The sequence below is a fragment of the Pan paniscus genome, chromosome 10 (genome assembly GCF_029289425.2).
Source record: "Pan paniscus chromosome 10, NHGRI_mPanPan1-v2.0_pri, whole genome shotgun sequence".
Taxonomy (NCBI): Eukaryota; Metazoa; Chordata; class Mammalia; order Primates; family Hominidae; genus Pan; species Pan paniscus.
In genome coordinates, this window is record NC_073259.2 from 115,589,504 (window position 1) to 115,608,236 (window position 18,733).

Sequence of the window (18,733 nt, forward strand, 5' to 3'; positions counted from 1 at the left end):
CTTATCTGCAAAGCATTGTTCCTTAACTTTGGCACTGTTGTCATTTTGGACTAAATTATTTGTTTTGAGAACTGTCCTGTGCATTGTAGCATGTTTAGCAGTATCTCTAACCTCTAGATGCCACTAGCAGCCCCCTGGATGTGACAATCAAAATGTGTCCAGAAACTGCCAAAGGTTCCCTGGGAGGCAAAAGCAACCCAGTGGAGGATTACTGCTGCGAAATTGAAATGATATTAATACATACCTTATAGAGCACTGTTAGGATTAAATACAATGTATATTATGTACTTTCACAGCATCCGATACAGCTTTTACTATTGTTATTAGTAATAGTGGTAATAATAGTTTCTCACTGCCGGATGCTACAGAAGGACTCTGGAGAAGACAGACTGGATTAGCTCGAAGGCCAGTCCTAACTCTAGGAGCCTCTGGTTCTTTGATTCTTTGGCCAATCATCCAGCAATGTCTCCGTTCCTCTCAATCCAGTGGTCAGAGAGTGGCCTGCTATTTAGAAATGGAACACCTGCAATGCTAGTTACAGGAAAACCCCTCAGCCCTCACAGGACCCAAGCCTAGCATAGGGAGATGCCTGGAGTCCAGGAAACTGCATTATTCCAGAGAGGGGATTCACTCTTGGATAGTCCCTCCCTGCTCCCCACTCCTGCAAAACCAAGCTGCTGCGGCATAGCACCAGTTTGAGAGTAGTCATTACTAGACTACATCCTGCCCTGGGACCCAGTAGCCCCTGCATCTCCACACCCTTGGGACTCAGCTAATGTCTCCCACATCCACTCAGAAGTCTGCAGCATTGCAACACCAGCTGGACCCAGCAATGCAGCCACATCCTCAGCACCTAAGCCCAGTCAGTGCCCTACACCATGGGGAACAGGCGGTCTTGCACATCAGGGAGTCTACCTCCAGGACATAGGAAGCCAAAGCACACACTCCCCAGTACCTGACAGCTTCCTGCCCCAGGGCCACCACCAATAGCAAACTTGCCCCCTCCAGTGGTCCCACACACCACTCAGGGACCTAAAGACAAGACCACCATCATCAGTACCCAAACACAGCACCCAAGAGCCTGAGGATCAGCTCACCCAGGGTCTGCAATCACCAGCACCCATGTGTGCCATGCAGGGGCCCCAGGACAGGCCCAACCAGGGCCCACTGCCACTGCTGTCCAGTGAATCTGCCACTTCAGTGATGGGACCACCATGCACCTTTTTGCACCATCGAGGAGCCCAAGGACTGGCCCATCCAGCATCCTTGTCCCCAGCAAAACCATACCACATCCATCACAAACAACTACAGTCTAAGCTAGTGAGGAACATGCAGACACTGCTAACGTTGACTACAGTGGAAGAAATCATACAAAGGCTACACTGCTGCGCCCACCCGGAATCAAAGCCAAAGAACCCTACCCGACTAACACTATAGATACATCTACAGCAAAAAGTCTTTCCTTGCAAAAGCTACTCCATAAAATTAGAAAAAGCACCTGCATAGGAAACCTATTTAATAAAATAATAGCTGAAAACTTCAAAAGTCCTGTGAGTGATATAGGTGACATTCAGATAAGATAGCTCAAAGATCTCCAAATAGATTAAACCCAAAAAGGTCCCCTCTGGGGCACATTATAGTCAAACTGTCAAATGTCAAAGACACAGAAAAAATTTAAAACAGCAAGAGAAAAGCATCCAGCTACATATAAGGGAATTCCCATCAAACTAGAAACAGATTTCTCAGCAGAAACCTTATAGGCCAGGAAAGAATGGGATGATATATTCAAAGTGCTGAAAGGAATAAAAAAACATCTTGCCAGCCAAGAAGACTATATCCAGCAATGCTATCTTTTAGAAATGAAGGAGAAATAGTCTTCCCAGGACAACCAAAAACTGAGGGAATTTACCACCTCTATGCCTGCCCTACAAGAAATGCTTAAGGGAGCCCTACATCTGAAAGTAAACGGACAATATCTACCCCGACAAAAACACATGAATGTATAAAACTCACTGATAGAGCAAATACACAAATGAGAAACAGAGATGAATCAAACATTATTACTGCAGAAAACCACCAAACTGAAAAGCTAAAGAATAAGAGAGGAAGAAATATATACAATATAATATACAATATACAAAACAATCAGAAAACAATTAAAAAAATGACAGGAATAAGTTTTCACCTATCAATAACAACCTTGAATGTAAATAGTTTAAATTCTCCAATTAAAAGGTATAGACTGGCTGAAAGAATAAAAAAGTAAGACCCAGCTAGGTGCTGCCCACAGGAAACTCACTTCACCTGTAGAGACTCACATAGACTGAAAGTGAAGGAATGGAAAAAGATGTTCTACACAAACAGAAACCAAAAGCATACAACAGTAGCTATATTTATTTCAGACAAAAATAGACTTTAAGTCAAAAAAACATAAAAAGAGACAAAGAAGGTCATTATATAATCATAAAGGACTCCTTTTAGCAAGAGAATATAACAGTTTTAAATATATATGTACCCAACACCAGAGCACCCAGATATATAAAACAAACATTATTAGCTAAAGGGAGAGATTTACTGCAATACAATAATAGTAGGGGACTTCAACAGCCCACTTTCAGTAATGGACAGATCATCCAGACAGAAAAATCAACAAAGAAACATCAGAGTTAAACTGCACTTTAAGCCAAATGGATTTAACAGACATTATACACCATTTTACCCAACAGCCATAGAATACACATTTTTCTCAACAACACTTGGAATATTCTCCAGTTTAGACCATATGTTAGGTCACAAAGCAAGTCTTGACAAATTTTTAAAAACTGAAATCATATCAAGTATCTTTTCAGACCACAAAGGAATAAAACTAGAAGTCAATAACGAGGAACTTTGGAAATACATGGACAGTAAACAACATGCTTCTAAATGACCAATGGGTCAATGAAGAAATTTAAAAGGAAATTAAAGAGCCAGCCACAGTGACATGCATCTGTAGCTCCAGCTACTCAGGAGGCTGAGGCAGGAGGATCACCAGAGCCAAGGGCTTTGAGGCTATAGTGTTCTATGGTCACAACTGTGAATAGCCACTTCATTCCAGCCTGGGTAACATAGCAATACACTGTCTCTTAAAAAAAAAAAAAAATTAAGAAATTCCTTGACACAAATAAAAATGGAAACATAACATACCAAGATCTATAGTATACACAAAAGCAGTGCCAAGAGAAAAGTTTATAGCAATAAACACCTACATCAAAATAAGTAGAAAAATTTTTAATAAACTGCCTAACAATGCACCTTAAGGAACCAGAAAAGCAAGAAGAAAGCAAACCCAAAATTAGGGGAAGGAAAGAAATAATAAAGATCAGAGCAGAAATAAATGAAATAGAGACTAAAAAACAATACAAAGGATCAATGAAATAAAAAGTTTTTTGAAAAGATAAACAAAATTGACAAACCTTTAGCTAGACTAAGAAATAAACAGAGAAGTCCCAAATAAATAAAATCAGGGACAAAAAAGGAGGCATTACAACTGATACGACAGAAATACAAAGGATCATTAGAGACTATTATGAATAACTATACACCAACAGATTGGAAAGCCTAGAGGAAATGGATAAATTCCTGGACACCTACCACCTACCAAGATTGGACCATGAATAAATAGAAAACCTGAACATAACAATAACAAGTAATGAGACTGACTCAGTAATAAACATTCTCCTAACAAAGAAAAGCCCAGGACTGGATGGCTTTACTGCTGAATTCTACCAAACTTTTAAAGAAGAATTAACACCAATTTTTCTCGAACTATTCCAAAAAAACTTGAAGAGAAGGGAATTCTTCCTAACTCATTCTACAATGCCAATATTATCCTAATACTAAAACCAGACAAAATCACAACAAAAAAGAAAATTATAGATCAATATCCTCAGTGAACATAAATGCAAAAATCCCAAAAAAAAACTAGCAAAGCAAATTCAGCAGCACATCAGAAACATAATACATCGTAATCTGGTTGGATTAATCCTAGAAATGCAAGGATGGTTCAGCATATACAAATCAATAAACACACACATCACATCAGCAGGGTAAAGAACAAAAACCATGTGAGTATCTCAATAGAGGCAGAAAATGCATGTGACAAATTCAACATCCCTAAACTCTCGACAAATTAGGCATAGAAGGAAAAAACCTCAACACAGTGAAGGCCATATATGACACACCCACAGCTAACATTATATTTAATGGGGAAAAGCTGAAAGCCTTTGCCCTAAGAAATGGAACAAGGACGCCCACTTTCACCACTCTTATTCAAATTGTACTGGAAGCCCTAACAAGCAATTAAGCAAGAGAAAGAAATGGCATCCACATCAAAAAACAGGAAGTAAAATGGTCCCTCTTTGCAAATGGCATGATCTTATATTTAGAAAAATCTAAAGAGTCCACCAAAAAACTGTTAGAACTGAGTAACAAATTCAGTAAAGTTGCAGCATACCAAATCAACATACAAAAATCAGTAGTGTTTCTATATGCCAATAACAAACTAGTTGAAAAACAAACCAAGAAAGCAATCCCATTTACAATAGCTACAAAAAAAAATACCTAGGGATAAATTTAACCAATGAAGTGAAAGATCTCTACAATGAAAACTACAAAACACTGATGAAAGAATTGAACACAGAAAATGGAAAGACATTCCATGCTTATGGATTGGAATAATTAATATTGGAAAATTACCATCCTACCCAAGAAATCTACAGTCAGTGCAATCCTTATCAAAACACCAATGACATTCTTCAAAGAAATCGAAAAAAACACCTTAAGGTTTATATGGAAATACAAAAAACCCTAAATAGCCAAAACAATCCTAAGCAAAAAGAGGAGGCATCATACTACTTGACTTCAAAGTATACTAAGCAATAATCACCAAAACAGCATGGTATTGGTATAAAAACAGACACATAGACCAATGGAACAGAATAGAGAACCCAGAAATAAATCCATATTTCCAGCCAACTGATTTTCAACAAAGGCACCAAGAACATATATTAGGGAAAGGACACTCTTTTCAATAAGTGGTGCTGGGGAAACTGGATATCCATATCCAGAAGAATGAAACCAGATCCCTATCTTTCACCATATACAAAAATCAACTCAAAATGGATTAAAGACTTAAATGCAAGGCCTGAAATGTAAAAATCCTAGAAGAAAACATAGGGGAAATGCTTCAGGACATTGGTCTAGGCAAAGATTTTAGAGGTAAGACTTCAAAAGTACAGGCAACAAAACCAAAAATAGATAAATGAGCCTATACCAAATGAAAAAGCTTCTGTGCATCAAAGGAAACAATTAACAAATTGAAGAGACACCCTATGGAGTGGGAGAAAATAGTTGCAAACTATTCACCTGACAAAGGACTAATGTCCAGAATAGACAAGGAACTCAACCTCAAAAAAAAAAAAAAAAAAAAAATCTGATTTTAAAGTGTGCAAAAGATCTAAATAGACATTTCTCAAAAGAAGACATACAAGTAGCCAACAAGTATATTTTTAAGTGCTTAACATCAGTAATCATCGAGGAAATGCAAATCAAAACCACACTGAGATATCTCACCCCAGTTAGAGTGGCTGTTATCAGAAAGAAAAAATAACAAATACTAGCAAGGACGTAGAGCAAAGGGAATCCTCACACACTATTAGTGGGAATGTAAATTAGTACAGTCATTATGGAGAACAGTGTGGAGGATCCTCAAAAAACTAAAAATAGAACTGCCATATGATCCAACAATTCCACTACTGGGCATTTATCCAAAGGAAAGAAAATTAGTATATCAAAGACATGTCTGCACCCTCATGTTTATTGTAACACTATTTATAAAACCAAGATATGGATCAACCTATGATGAATTCATCAACAGATGAATGGATAAAGAAAATGTGTATATTTATACAATGGAATACCACTCAGCCATTAAAAATGAAATCCTGTCATTTATGGCGACATGGATGAAACTGGAGAACAATATATTCAATAAAATAAGTCAGGCACAGAAAGATAAATACCACATGATCTTCTTTGTATATGGAATCTTAAAAAAAAAAATTGAGCCCATAGAAGTAGAGACTAACATTATAGTCATTAGAAGCCGGGAAGAGTAGCGGGGATTAGAGGATAGGAAGAGGTTGGTTATGGATACAAAATTACAGCCAAATCAAGAACCAAGTTCTAATGTTCTATTCCACTGTAGGGTGAATATAGTTAACAATAATGTATAAGTTCAGAAAGCTAGAAGAGAGGATTTTGAATGTTCCAAGCACAAAGACATGATAAATGTTTGAGGTGATGGATATGGTAATTACCCTGATTTGATCATCATACATTATATACATGTATCAAAATATCACTGTGTACCCCATAAATATGTGCAATTCTTATGTGTCAACTAAAAAGGAAAAAAAAGAAATAGAATTGCTTCTCAGGTCTTCCTGATGGCAGCCTTCCCCCTTGGCTTTTCCTCCACCCTCCCTTGCTCACTCCAGGCTGTCTGCAGCACAGCCTTCCTCCCAGAGGACAGTGAGTGTCAACATGGCTCAGTTACTGGGCAGCCCACACCCTTCAAACTACTTCTCTCTGGGGACAGTGGAGGCCAAGTCTACCTCAGATTTGGCCAACCTCAGAGCTTCTCAGACTCTGCCCTCCACATGCAGATTCACAGGAATTCCAGCCTCTGCAAGTTCGTCCCGCAGTTTTTCAGAGTCCCCAGGTGGCATCTGATGTGTAGCCACCACTTCCTGCCAGGCTGTGGCCCAGCTTAGGGCTGCCCACAGCCTGCGGCCTTGGCCTCCTGTGAGCCTGCATGAGCCTATGGCTGGGGCTGCCTTGGAAGACTGTGACCTCTCAGCCAAGGGCACGACTGGGAAGTCTCCAGGCCTTTCCAAAGCTACTGCCATCAACCCTGCCTCCATGGTCTATGCAGCTCTTCCCCACTCTGTGCCCACCGAGAATGCCACTACCAACAGACACCAGTGGAAGGGGTGCTGACCTGTTCTGCCAAAACCCTGGGGATGCAGAAGCAGCTTGGGATCTCCGGAGGCTGTGCTGCCCACAGGGCATGAAGACCCCTGCCTTCACAGGGCAGCGTGGTGTGGGGGAGAGCCAGATGGCAGCAGCTTCCAGGCCAGTTCTTGGACTCAGTGGCAGTGTAATTTCAGTCCTATTAGTTCTCTGTGCCTCACTTTCCTCATTTGTGAGATGCATATGCTAGCAGGACCAGCCCCATTGGGTCATGTGGCACTTAAATGGGTGTAACAGGTCTAAAGTGCTGAGAATTATCCTGCACACAGGAAGCACTAGCTGTTGGTTTGCTGTCATCCACCTTAGCCTCCTCTGGTGATCCCAGAGCTCAGCTGTCTGGGCTCCTCCAACTTTTCATAGCTTTCAGGGAGCAGCTCTTTGAGCTCTGCCAGGGGCCAGGCAGGAAGTCTGATCAGAGAGACCAGGATTCTGTTGATTTCAGCACCAGCTTCCTTCCAGGCCTCCGTTGTTGAGTTGCTTCTTCTACCCCTCCAGGCTCTTCCTGCTTGGTGATTTATTTCTTACAGCCTCCTTGGTCATTTATGCAGGTTGACCATCAGCCACCCCGCTGTCCTCCAGACAGACACCAATGGGGTAGACTCTGAGAACCCCAGGCTGGAAGCTCTGCTCCATCAGCAGAGGCCAACCAAATTCCTGAGCCCCCACCCCACAAAGTGGGCCCCACTCTGGAGTCTGTGACGGCACAGACTTTGGGAGATGTTTGGGATTTGAGCCTCAGACTCTTCGTCAGGCTTTTTAAGGGCCACACTCAAAACTGGGTTCTAGATTTGTGCCTTTTTGGAGGCACTGTGTCATAGTGACAAAGAACACAAGCCCACATTGTTTGTCCAACTCCAGGTTGGAGTCACAGCCTGCCACTTGCTGAGTGACACCTGAGCTGGTTGCCTCCTCTCTCAATTTTCCCATCTCTGAAATTGATATAATAATGCTCACCTTGTGTGGCTCTTATATAAATCAAATAGAAAACGTGTCTAAATGCCCGGAGACATGGTAGGTGCTCAGCATATTGGGGCTTCTACCTCTGCTGTCTCCTCTTCCTCTACTCCAGGTCACTGTCCTCACTGGAAAATTAAAAACATTGTCACAGTGCCCGATCCCACCCCAGGCCTCTATCTTTGAGTTTTCTTCTAGGTCCCTTCCCAACTTTCACTGATTGGGAGCTCTTATTCTGACCAGTGGTTGGAGCTTCCCCTTACTAGGCTAAAGTGATGTGAATGCCCGGAGGCAGGCACCCAGCTTAGCTTCCTTTTTTTTTCTTCCTCCCAGGGAGTGCAATCTCTAAAACATGAGAATGGAGAGAAAAAGGAAGTAGTAGCAGCTAAGGATCTCAGTGCACCCCAAAGGGACCCCAGGAATGAGCAGCTTTGCAGTGTAGAGTCCTAAAAAAGTCAACCCCAGCATGAAGCAGCAAATCAGGTGCTCAGCGTTCAGAATGCTGGCAGGACTACCCCTCTCTGTCCCATGTACCCAGCATCCTGGTCTCACCACTCAGAAAGGAGGAAGAGCAGGCAGCCCATGAGCCCAGGAGAACTGCTTATTCAGTGCCAAGTATGCCAGGCATTTACACATTTTGCACTTAACCCTCATAACCACCTGAGAGGTGAAGATTATTCCTCACCTGAGAGGTTAAGTGACTCGCCTGTGTTTACACAGGCTGGAGCTGAGATTTGAACTCTTTCCTCTGATCCCTGCTTAACTTTCAGCAGTAGTTCCCCACGTTTTCCATCTGCAGCTGCCCTTATGTCTTCCCTGTGATCTGCCTCTAAAAGAGAATGTCCTTCCTTGATGCTTTTAAAATTTTCTTGGATGAATTTTCCAGCTGTGGGAAATGGAGAGTGGAGAGGCAGGCTCAGGGCTGGGTATGTGAAGATGCAGAGAGATGTAGGGATGTAACCCCCTGCGTTAGTCTATTTGTGCTGCTCTAACAAAACTCCTGAGACTGGAGGATTTATAAAGAACAGAAATTTATTTTCTTATAGTTCTGGAGGCTGGGAAGTTCAAGATCAAGATGCCAGCCAGGTCAAGGTCAGGTGGTCTGGCTCTCTCTGCCTCCAAGATGGTGGCTTGTTGCCGTATCCTCATATGGCAGGAGGTGGAAGGGCAAGAGAAGAAGAGTGTTCCAGCTCCAGAAGAGAGAGAGAGAGAGAGAGAGAGAGAGAATTTACCTTTCCTGTGCCTTTTTGTTCTATCCAGGCCTCGGCCACTTGGATGGTGCCTGCCCACATTGGGTGAGGACAGGTCTTCCTCACTCAGCCCACTGATTCAAATGCCAGTCTCTTCTGAAAATACTCTCACAGACACACCCAGAAATAATGCATTACCGGCTATCTAGGTGTCCTTTAATCCAGTCAAGTCTACTCCTAAAATTAACCATCATACCCCTTGCTGCCATCTGCCCAAGGCCCTGATCTGTTGGCCAGGCACTGAGCTCAGTGGATCGTAGTCTAGTTAGGCTGTCCTGACGAAGCCTTAGGACTTAGATAACATAGAGCTTTCCTTTATTTCGACAACTACTATTAGAAATAGGGGCTGCTTGTGGCTGGGTGCTGTGGCTCACTCATATAATCCCAGCACTTTGGGAGGCTGAGGCAGGAGGATCACTTGAGGCCAGAAGTTTGAGACCAGGCTGGGTATGAAAGCAAGATTCCATCTCCACTACAAAAAATTAAAAAAATAAAAATTAATAAATAGCCGGGCATGGTGGCTTGTGACTGTAGTTCCAGCTACTTGGGAGGCTTAAGTGGGAGGATCGCTTGAGCCCAGGCTGCAGTGAGCTATGATCACCCTGCTGCACTCCAGCCTGGGTGAGAGAGTGTCTCTTAAAAAAGAAAAAGAAATAGTAGCTGCTTGGAATCTTGTCTTGAGAAGGACTTTAAGGCTGCATCTATAATCAATCAATCAATCAAGAGCTCTGTGAACCTCATTCCCATAATCAACCCCCCTAAAGCTGGTGACCAGTCCTCTTGTCAGTCATCTTTTGAAGTAGTGGCCCCTCCCTCAGACAGGAAACAGGAAGCCAGGAGATGAGTCCTAAGCCTTCAGAGGAGAAACTCCTGCCTCTCACTTTGTCTCACTTACTCGAATTTGGATGTTAGGTAAATGTGTCACGTTGAAAGGTACAGCAGGATGGTGGAGAAGGGGTGAGATCTAAAGGCCTGGTTTCAGCTGGACAATGAGAGGGAATGGGGGAGCCCCAACAGGGGCTAGCATCATGTCAGATATCGTATTAGTCAGCATTCTCCAGAAAAACAGAACCAACAGGATTTCTCTCTCTCTCTCTTTCTCTGTAGCGAGATAGACTGAGAAAGTCATTTATTTTAAGGAATTGGCTTATGTGATTATGGGAGTTGGCAAGTCCAAAATTTTGCAGTGCAGGCCAGCAGCCTGGAGATTCTAGTAAAAGTTGTTGCAGTCTGGAGACGGAATGCTTTCCTCTTCAGAGAACTTCAGTCTTTTCTCTTAAAGCCTTCAATTAATTGATGAGGCCCACCCACACTGTGGAAGGTAATCTGCTTTTCTCAAAGTCTATTGATTTAAATGTTAATCACATCTAAAAAATACCTTCATAAGGGAACAATAGACACTAGGGCCTACCTGAGAGTAGGGGATGAGGGGACATGAAGATTGAAAAACTACCTGTTGGGTACTATGCTGTTTACCTGGTGACAAAATAATCTGTACACCACACTCCTGCGACATGCAATTTACTCATGTTACAAACCTGCATGTGTACCCCCAAACCTAAAATAAAAGTTGGAAAGAAAAAAAAAAACCTTCTTTATAGCAACATCTAGACTAGTGTTTGATCAAACAACTGGGCACCATAGCCTGGCCAAGTTGACACATAAAATTAACCATCACTGGCCAGGCGCGGTGGCTCACACCTGTAATCCCAGTACTTTGGGAGGCCAAGGCGGGTGGATCACCTGCGGTCTGGAGTTCGAGGCCAGCCTGGCCAACATGGTGAAACCCCATCTCTACTAAAAATACAAAAAAATTAGCTGGGAGTGGTGGTGCATGCCTGTAATCCCAGCTACTCAGGAGGCTGAGGCAGGAGAATTGCTTGAACCCGGGAGGCAGGGGTTGCAGTGAGCCGAGATCGCACCACTGCACTCCAGTCTAGGCAACAGAGCGAGACTCTGTCTCAAAAAAAAAAAAAAAAAAAAAAAAAATTAACCATCACAGATATCTTAGGCGGCTGTCTCCCAAACTATGCAACATATTCTGGTGTGCATGAGATGATCGTAAGTAGGACAGGGCCAGTGCATTAAATAATATTGATTATAGAGTGATTCTTTTAAATTCATTTGAATCTTAATTACTTTAAAAAGAAAGGCTCCATTTGATATCAGCCCCTAACACTTCTGTAACACATGTTATTTATAAAAAGGAAAACGGGGCCAGAATTCAGCTAGAAATTAATTACATTTGATCCTTGAACAATCTGGGACTTAGGGGCACTGAACCCCCATGCAGTCAAAAATCTCTGTGTAACTTTTGACTCCCCAAAAGCTTACTACTAATATCCCACTGTTAACCAGAAGCCTTACTGGTAACATAAACAGTCCATTAACGTGTATTTTATGTTATATTCTTATATATGATATTCTTACAATAAGTAAGCTTGAGAAAAGAAAAAATTATTAAGGAAACCATAAGGAAGAGAAAATGTACTTACTATTCATTAAGTGGAAGCAGATTATCATAAAGGTCATTATTCTTGTCATCTTCATGTTGAGTAGGCCCAGGAGGAGAAGGAAAAGGAGGGGTTGGTCTTGTTGTATCATGGGTGGCAGAGGTGGAAGAAAATCCATGTATAAGTGGATCCACGTAGTTCCAGCCTGCATTGTTCAAGGGTGAACTGTACACTGTTTTGTTGTCATCAAATTTACTTTTATAGGGCGGAGTGTGGTGGCTTATGCCTGTAATCCCAGCACTTTGGGAGACAGAGGCAGGCGGATCACCTGAGGTTAGGAGTCCAAGAGCAGCCTGGCCAACATGGTGAAAACCCATCTCTACTAAAATTACGAAAATTAACCGGTTGTGGTGGCAGGCACCTGTAGTCTCAGCTACTCAAGAGGCTGAGGCAGGAGAATCGATTGAACCCGGAAGGCAGAAGTTGCAGTGAGTGGAGATCATGCCACTGCACTCCAGCCTGGGCAACAGAGCAAGACTCCATCTCAAAAAAAAAAAAAAAAGGGGGAAAAAAAAACGAAAAGTAGTGTGATAACCCAAGTAAGGGCAGGGTGGTTCTAGAGGGGGTTTCCTAGAGGAATTAATTTATAAGCAGATACCTGGATGATCGGTAGGAGTTAGCCTGGAGAAGAAGAGGGAGAGAATGTTCTGGACAGAGGGAATAGCATATGCACAAGGTTCAGGGGCAATAGAGAGCATAGCCCATTCTTGTGACTACAGTTAAAGCAGTGTTGGCCACAACATAGAGGGTGTGTCACAGGGCGAGGAAGGCAGTATGCAGGAACGGGACGCAAAGGGCTTCCTAAGCCTTGTTAGAAACATTGGGTTCCAGAAGGGCAGGATTAAAATGATCTTAGCCGCCCTCTGTTCTTGAAACGCACCCCAGATTCAGTAAGCCCTCCTATGCTGAATGAATAAATCCATTCCTCTCTGCTTGGTGAGTGACTTCAAGGTCCCATTGAACCACTTTATTTAAATAAGGGACTGCAAGGACCAGGGTCTCCACAGAGATCTTCAGGTACAGTTTCTCTGCCAATGTTGGCTGCCTGGAGGATCTGAAATCTTCCTTCTGTCCACAGGTGACCTGGTGTCCCGTGCAATGCATCACCTGCAGCCCCTCAATGCCAAGCACCACGGCAATGGCACCCCCCTGCACCACAAGCAGGGGGCACTGTACTGGGAGCCCGAGGCCCTGTACACCCTTTGCTATTTCATGCACTGCCCACAAATGGAATGGGAAAACCCCAACGTGGAGCCTTCCAAAGTCAACCTCCAGGTGGAAAGGTAAGAACTGCCTTGCCTTGCCTTGTGGTGGGTGGGTACTGCCTCCAGGGTGGGGCAAGTGTCCAGGACGGGGAGGATGATGGGGGTAGAAAGGACTCACTTCCTAAAACTTGCCAGAGTGGTCCCGGTGGGAACCTTGCACCCTGAGGGGATATCTTAGACCCGTGTGGGGGTCCTTGAAATGGGTTTTTATAGGGCTGGTTCTGTTTAGGATAAAACTGGCCTATGTCAGATAAGTGGGTCTGCAAATTCAAGAGGGTAAGGGCCTCTGCAGTGAAGGGTGGTGTCCTCGTGAAGGCAGTCTTGGAGGATGCCACCACCTCTTGTGGGAGTTATCTTCATCTTCTTTCATCCTGGCTGCCCCAGGGACCGGGATAACCAGAAGCACCTACTCAGCCAGAAGTGGGCCTCTCAGGTGGGCAAGGGGCTTGATTGCCCAGGGAGAGGCAGTGTGACTGTTCTTTGAAGCCAAATCCTCATGGGGAAGGAAGGAACTGGGAGAGGACCCGGAAGCTGCCTGGAGGCCTCCTGTCTGCCTCCCCACTTCCTTTAGTGACGGATTAATAGATTCTCTCCCCACAGCGTCTCACGAATCAGGTCCCTCCTCCATATAGACTCATTCACTCTAAGTACTGTAGGTGTGACCCATTTATCAAAAAGAGAGGTTAAGAGAGCAGGCTCTGTGATCCTGACTGCCTAGGTTCAAATCCAGGCTTTTCTAATTAAAAGCTGGGGATCCTTGGGATAGGCATCTGCAAAATAGGGATACAAAGAGTAAATTCTACATAGGGATGTTTGAAAATTTAATAAATTGAACAGTGCCCAGCACATAGTAGGTGCTCAATAAATGTTAACTTTTATTATTGTTGTTGTAGATATGATCTGCATATAGCTGAACAACTCCCAACTTGGGCTCCTACGGTTTTCCTTTCTGTTACTTGGTGCCAAGTGGTTTTGGAAAGCTCATTGGATGCTCTGTTTCTGCCAGATGGATTGGGGCTGAATTGGGCTGTCTTACAAAACCATGTCTCTTGGCTTTCAGTTAAGGGAAAAAGATGGAACATAGGCTATACGGAGGTTGCTGTTTCTTTTTTTCTTTTTCTTTTTCTTTTTTTTGAGACAGGATCTCACTCTGTCACCCAGGCTAGGTAGAGTGCAGTGGCATGATCTCTGCTCACTGCAACCTCTGCCTCCCGGCTCAAGCGATTCTCATTCCTCAGCCCCCCAAGTAGCTGGGACTACAGTCATGCCCCACCACACCCAGCTAATTTTTGCATTTTTTTTTTGTAGAGACAGGGTTTCACCATGTTCCCCAGGCTGGTCCCAAACCCTGGGCTCAAGCAATCCTCCTGCCTCATCCCTCAAAGTGCTGGGATTACAGGGTGAGCAATCATGCCAGGCTACTTCTTCTTTTTATTTAAGAATCCCAACTCAACATCAATATTTCAATCCAGTCTGGAATTAACTTATTCAGGAAATTAACTCATTAAATTACTCAGGTCTCCCACCATCCACAACAAATCAGTCAGTACGTTGTGCATATTTTCACGTGCAAACATGCCCCAAATGGAGAGGTGGTAAAATGCCCATGGCCAAAAAATAATCTTTCAGACACACCAAAACTTTGCTGTCTCTGGGTACAAATGCTGAGAGTTGAGAGAATGGAAATTACTGGCCTCAGCCTATGGAGTGTCTAGCTCTTCACTCCTAGCCCGGACAGCCTGTCCAGCAGTGCAGTTTCTCTGGCTCAGCTCCCTCATGTCATCTCCTGCTCCCACCTCCATGCAGATGAGTCCGTCTCCCCGCTGCGGCTAGACATGGCCTCCTCTGAGCTCCAAAACCTTTTCATCTCACTCAGCCGACTTTCAGTTTCCACTGTCAAGTCTCATACTTGCAGGCTGATTCTTCTTCTCCTAGCATCTTATTCTTTTCTGCCTCATACTTAACGTAATTTGTAACTATGTGTGTATTTCTGTGTTTATTTATTGCCTGTAAAGCTTCATGAAGGCAGAGAACACATCTGTTTTGGCCATCACTCCTCAGTTGATGCCAAACTCAACATCTGGAGCAGAGTAGGAGGTCCACAAATATTTGTAGAATGAAAGAATGAGCAAACCTATTGATCTAAGTTCCTATGGGACATTTCCATCTGGAGAGCTCAAACTACCTCAAAACTAAAGCCATCATCTCTCCCCAAAAACCCACTGTTCCTCCTTTCTCCCCAGGCTCTAAGAATGTTACCACCATTGGCCTGGTCACCCCGGTCAGAAAACTGAGACTTGACTAGCACTCCTTCCTCTCCCTCACCATCTCCAGTTGGTCAGCAGGTCTTACTGAGGCTGCATCAGTGAGATTTCTTTATTCCTTCCCTGCTAGACCACTGCCACTGCATGGGTCAGGACCCCATCTTTTCTACTTCAGTTTCTACTTTTGATGTCTACACGGTATCCTTGCATGTGAGCTTTAATAGTCCTCTGACCTTGGGAGGCCGAGGCAGGTGGATCACCTGAGGTCAGGAGTTTGAGACCAGCCTGGCCAACATGGTGAAACCCCATCTCTACTAAAAATACAAAAAATCAGCCAGGTGTGGTGGCACACACCTGTAGTCTTAGCTACTCAGGATGCTGAGGCAGGAGAACCGCTTGAACCCAGGAGGCGGAGGTAGCAGTGAGCCAAGATCAGGCTACTGCACTCCAGCCTAGGTGACAGAGTGAGATTCCATCTCAAAATAAATTTAAATTAAATTTAAAAATTTAAAAATCCTCTGACCAAGGCTGGGCACAGTGGCTCACACTTGTAATCCCAGCACTTTGGTAGGCCAAGGCGGGTGGATGACTTGAGCTCAGGAGTTCCAGACCAGCCTGGGCAACATGGCAAGACCCCATCTCTATGAAAAGTACAAAAATTAGCTGGGTGTGGTGGTGCTTGCCTGTAGTCCCAGCTACTTAGGGGGCTGAAGCAGGAGGATTGCTTGAGCCTGGGAGGTCGAGGCTGCAGTGAGCTGAGATTGCACCACTGCACTCCAACCTGGGTCACAAAGTAAGACCCTGTCTTGAAGAAGAAGGAGAAGAAGGAGAAGGGGGAGGGGGAGGAAGAAGAGGAAGAGGAAGAAGAAGAACAACAACAACCACGACCCTCTGATGAGCTCCGTCTTCCTCACAGCTACCAGGCTGAAACTTCTAAAATGGAAGTCTCGCCATGTGACATCCTCCCTGCTCCTGCTCAGCACAGTTGCCCAGCTCCCATTATACTTTCTATTACACAGTGTCCATTTTCCCTCTTGAATCTCCTTCTGGACTCAGAGTGTAGTTGGAGTGGCTGGAAGTCAAAAATGACCTTCTAATGCTTCCAAACCTTCTGGGACAAGTTTTAAAGAGGCACGAGCAGGGAAGGAGAGCAAAGAGAACATGTCCCAGAATTTGTCAGAGCCATTTATCTCGTTCTTTCCATGCCTCTTTGGTTGAATTTTCAAGAGTCAGCACAAAACACAAAGTGGAACTTAGAGTTTTCCAGATTCTGTTCGGTGTGATCCTCTGGGAAGCATGTGGATTGGAAGTCATATAGTCCTTTAAATTTGAATCCCAGCTCGGCTTCTTGTAGCTCTGTTATTTCACCTCTTTGAACCTCCATTTGTCCTTCGTAAGGTGAGAACACAACCATCCTCATGAGACTGATGTGAGCAATGAATTAGACATTGTAGCTAAGACATCCAGTGCCATGCCTGGCACAAGGGGAACCCCCTTCCTCCCTAAAACAGTCACTCATATTATACTTTTTGGGCTCTAAAATGCTGTTTTCATTGTCCTTAAAGAAACCCGCCTGTGATTCTTTCTAGAGGGATCGTTATTTCTTCCGGCTCCCTGATGGAACAGGTTTTAGTGTTTAGCACCGGAAAACACATGTGGAAGAACTTCAGAGGCAAGGGGTCCTCTGTTTTCAGTCAAGTGTTTATTCACACCAGCTCTGTACCAAAGCCTCCAAAAAAGAATTTCCAATAGAAGTTAGGATTCTAATTTGGAGTTATTTCTTTCTCTCCTCTCTCTCTCTCTCCCTGTGTTCTTTTTATTCTGCAAATCTATCAAACAGGATCATCTCCTTGACTATCATTATTCTGACAAAGTCAGGTAGGGCCATGATGCTTATATGGTTTTCCTCTAGACTATAAGCTCTTCAAGAACAGGGGCTGAATATTATTTGTTTTCATCTGTGCCCAACAGATGGCCTGGGAAATATTGGTGAAATATGGATTATTTTATGCCTCAAACCATCCTTTCTTGTCAGAACAGCCTTTCTTGGCTGAGGTATTTGGAAGTAGGCCTGCATGCACCATTTTACCATTTCATGTGGGCACAGCTTTGGAGTTGCTGCATTTGTTTTGGATAGTTTCGTTTTTCATTGTGGAATTTTGAAGAAGCTTAGTGCCAGTGTGAGATTTCTGTAGTCTAAGTTTTTCCAGAACTTTGGCTACTATTTCTCGAGCTTCTAAGATCATTCAGTTACCTCAGATATTTTCATTTTACAAAACTCAGACAAATTTTATAATATTTACGATTAGGTGATATTTATTTTCCTATTAGTAATGATAAATGAAAACACCTTAATTTTGATGGGAGGGGCCATGTGAGGGTACTGTTTTCAAAAAGAATCATCCTAAATCTAGAATAAGGTTTCTCTCACCTGTATCATTACCGGAAATATCTGTGATTCCTACATGTCTTTGGCCATGGATGATTTTAGTAATTTATTACCACAAGATGAAAAAAATAGTAGGATAAATGGGAGTATTTTGTTGCCTCAGGTAGCTAGCTGGTAATGCCTGGGGTAACTGTGAGCAGCTTCACTTGGAAAACTAGACAATTAAGTAGTTCTGCCCTCTTCCAGTCTCACTGAAAACAAACCAGAATTTATTCCTAGGTAGTGGTAGCTCTTGTTCCTTTTGCAAACGGAATGTACAGACATTTATATCAGGGAAATGTCTGCCAGGGGAATCTCAACTACAAACATGAGTATACAATCACCAATCACCAACTGTTTGAGGAAAACTAATAATGTGAAACAAAATAATCTTAACAAATGGAAGAATTTACACTTGAAGAAACAGAGTTAATAAAACAGACATAACAGACATTAGCAGTGAATGACAACCAAATACATGTTCCATGATACTCACTCTACGAAAAGCTCACCCCAACACATTACATCTTAACATTTTTTATCTCTGTGATGTATGTGACAAGTGAGATTCAGACTTCAACTTACTCCTATGGACATACCTGCAGTTATGCAATAAGTCCAGCATGTTAGTTATAGCTCTACTCTGTTCTTTTCCTCTAAGGAATGTAAATCAGAATGCAAGTGAGTAGAGGTATCCTTGTTACAAGCAGCACTACCAGTCAGGATACTTAGTTGCAAAAGCTGAACCTCTCATGACTGCTTAAAGCAGGAAGAAAACCTCTGGGAGGCCCAGTATGGGTAGAAGATTAACAAATCTTTTCCCCTTCTGCATGAAAATTTGACCTTGAATTAACTCTCTAGCTCTGTTCCCCTGGAGGAAACCTTATAAAAATTGCAGTGTCAACCCTTATGTTTCTGGGAAACATTGCTTATGGCCAGAATGATCCCAGATTGACAAATTACATCTGGCCTGGAGGTACCAGAA

General features: G+C 43.2%; 1 protein-coding gene across 4 annotated transcripts in view; it reads left to right on the forward strand.

Moving 5' to 3' along the window:
• The window catches only part of ABTB3 (ankyrin repeat and BTB domain containing 3), a 341,504-nt gene that overhangs the window by 212,887 nt on the left and 109,884 nt on the right, over positions 1-18,733 (forward strand). For all 4 annotated transcript variants that reach the window (XM_034934402.3, XM_034934401.3, XM_034934400.3 and 1 more), the window contains exon 3: positions 12,870-13,074. In XM_034934402.3, the coding sequence (XP_034790293.2) occupies positions 12,870-13,074 (205 nt within the window). The remainder of the gene's footprint in view (positions 1-12,869; positions 13,075-18,733) is intronic.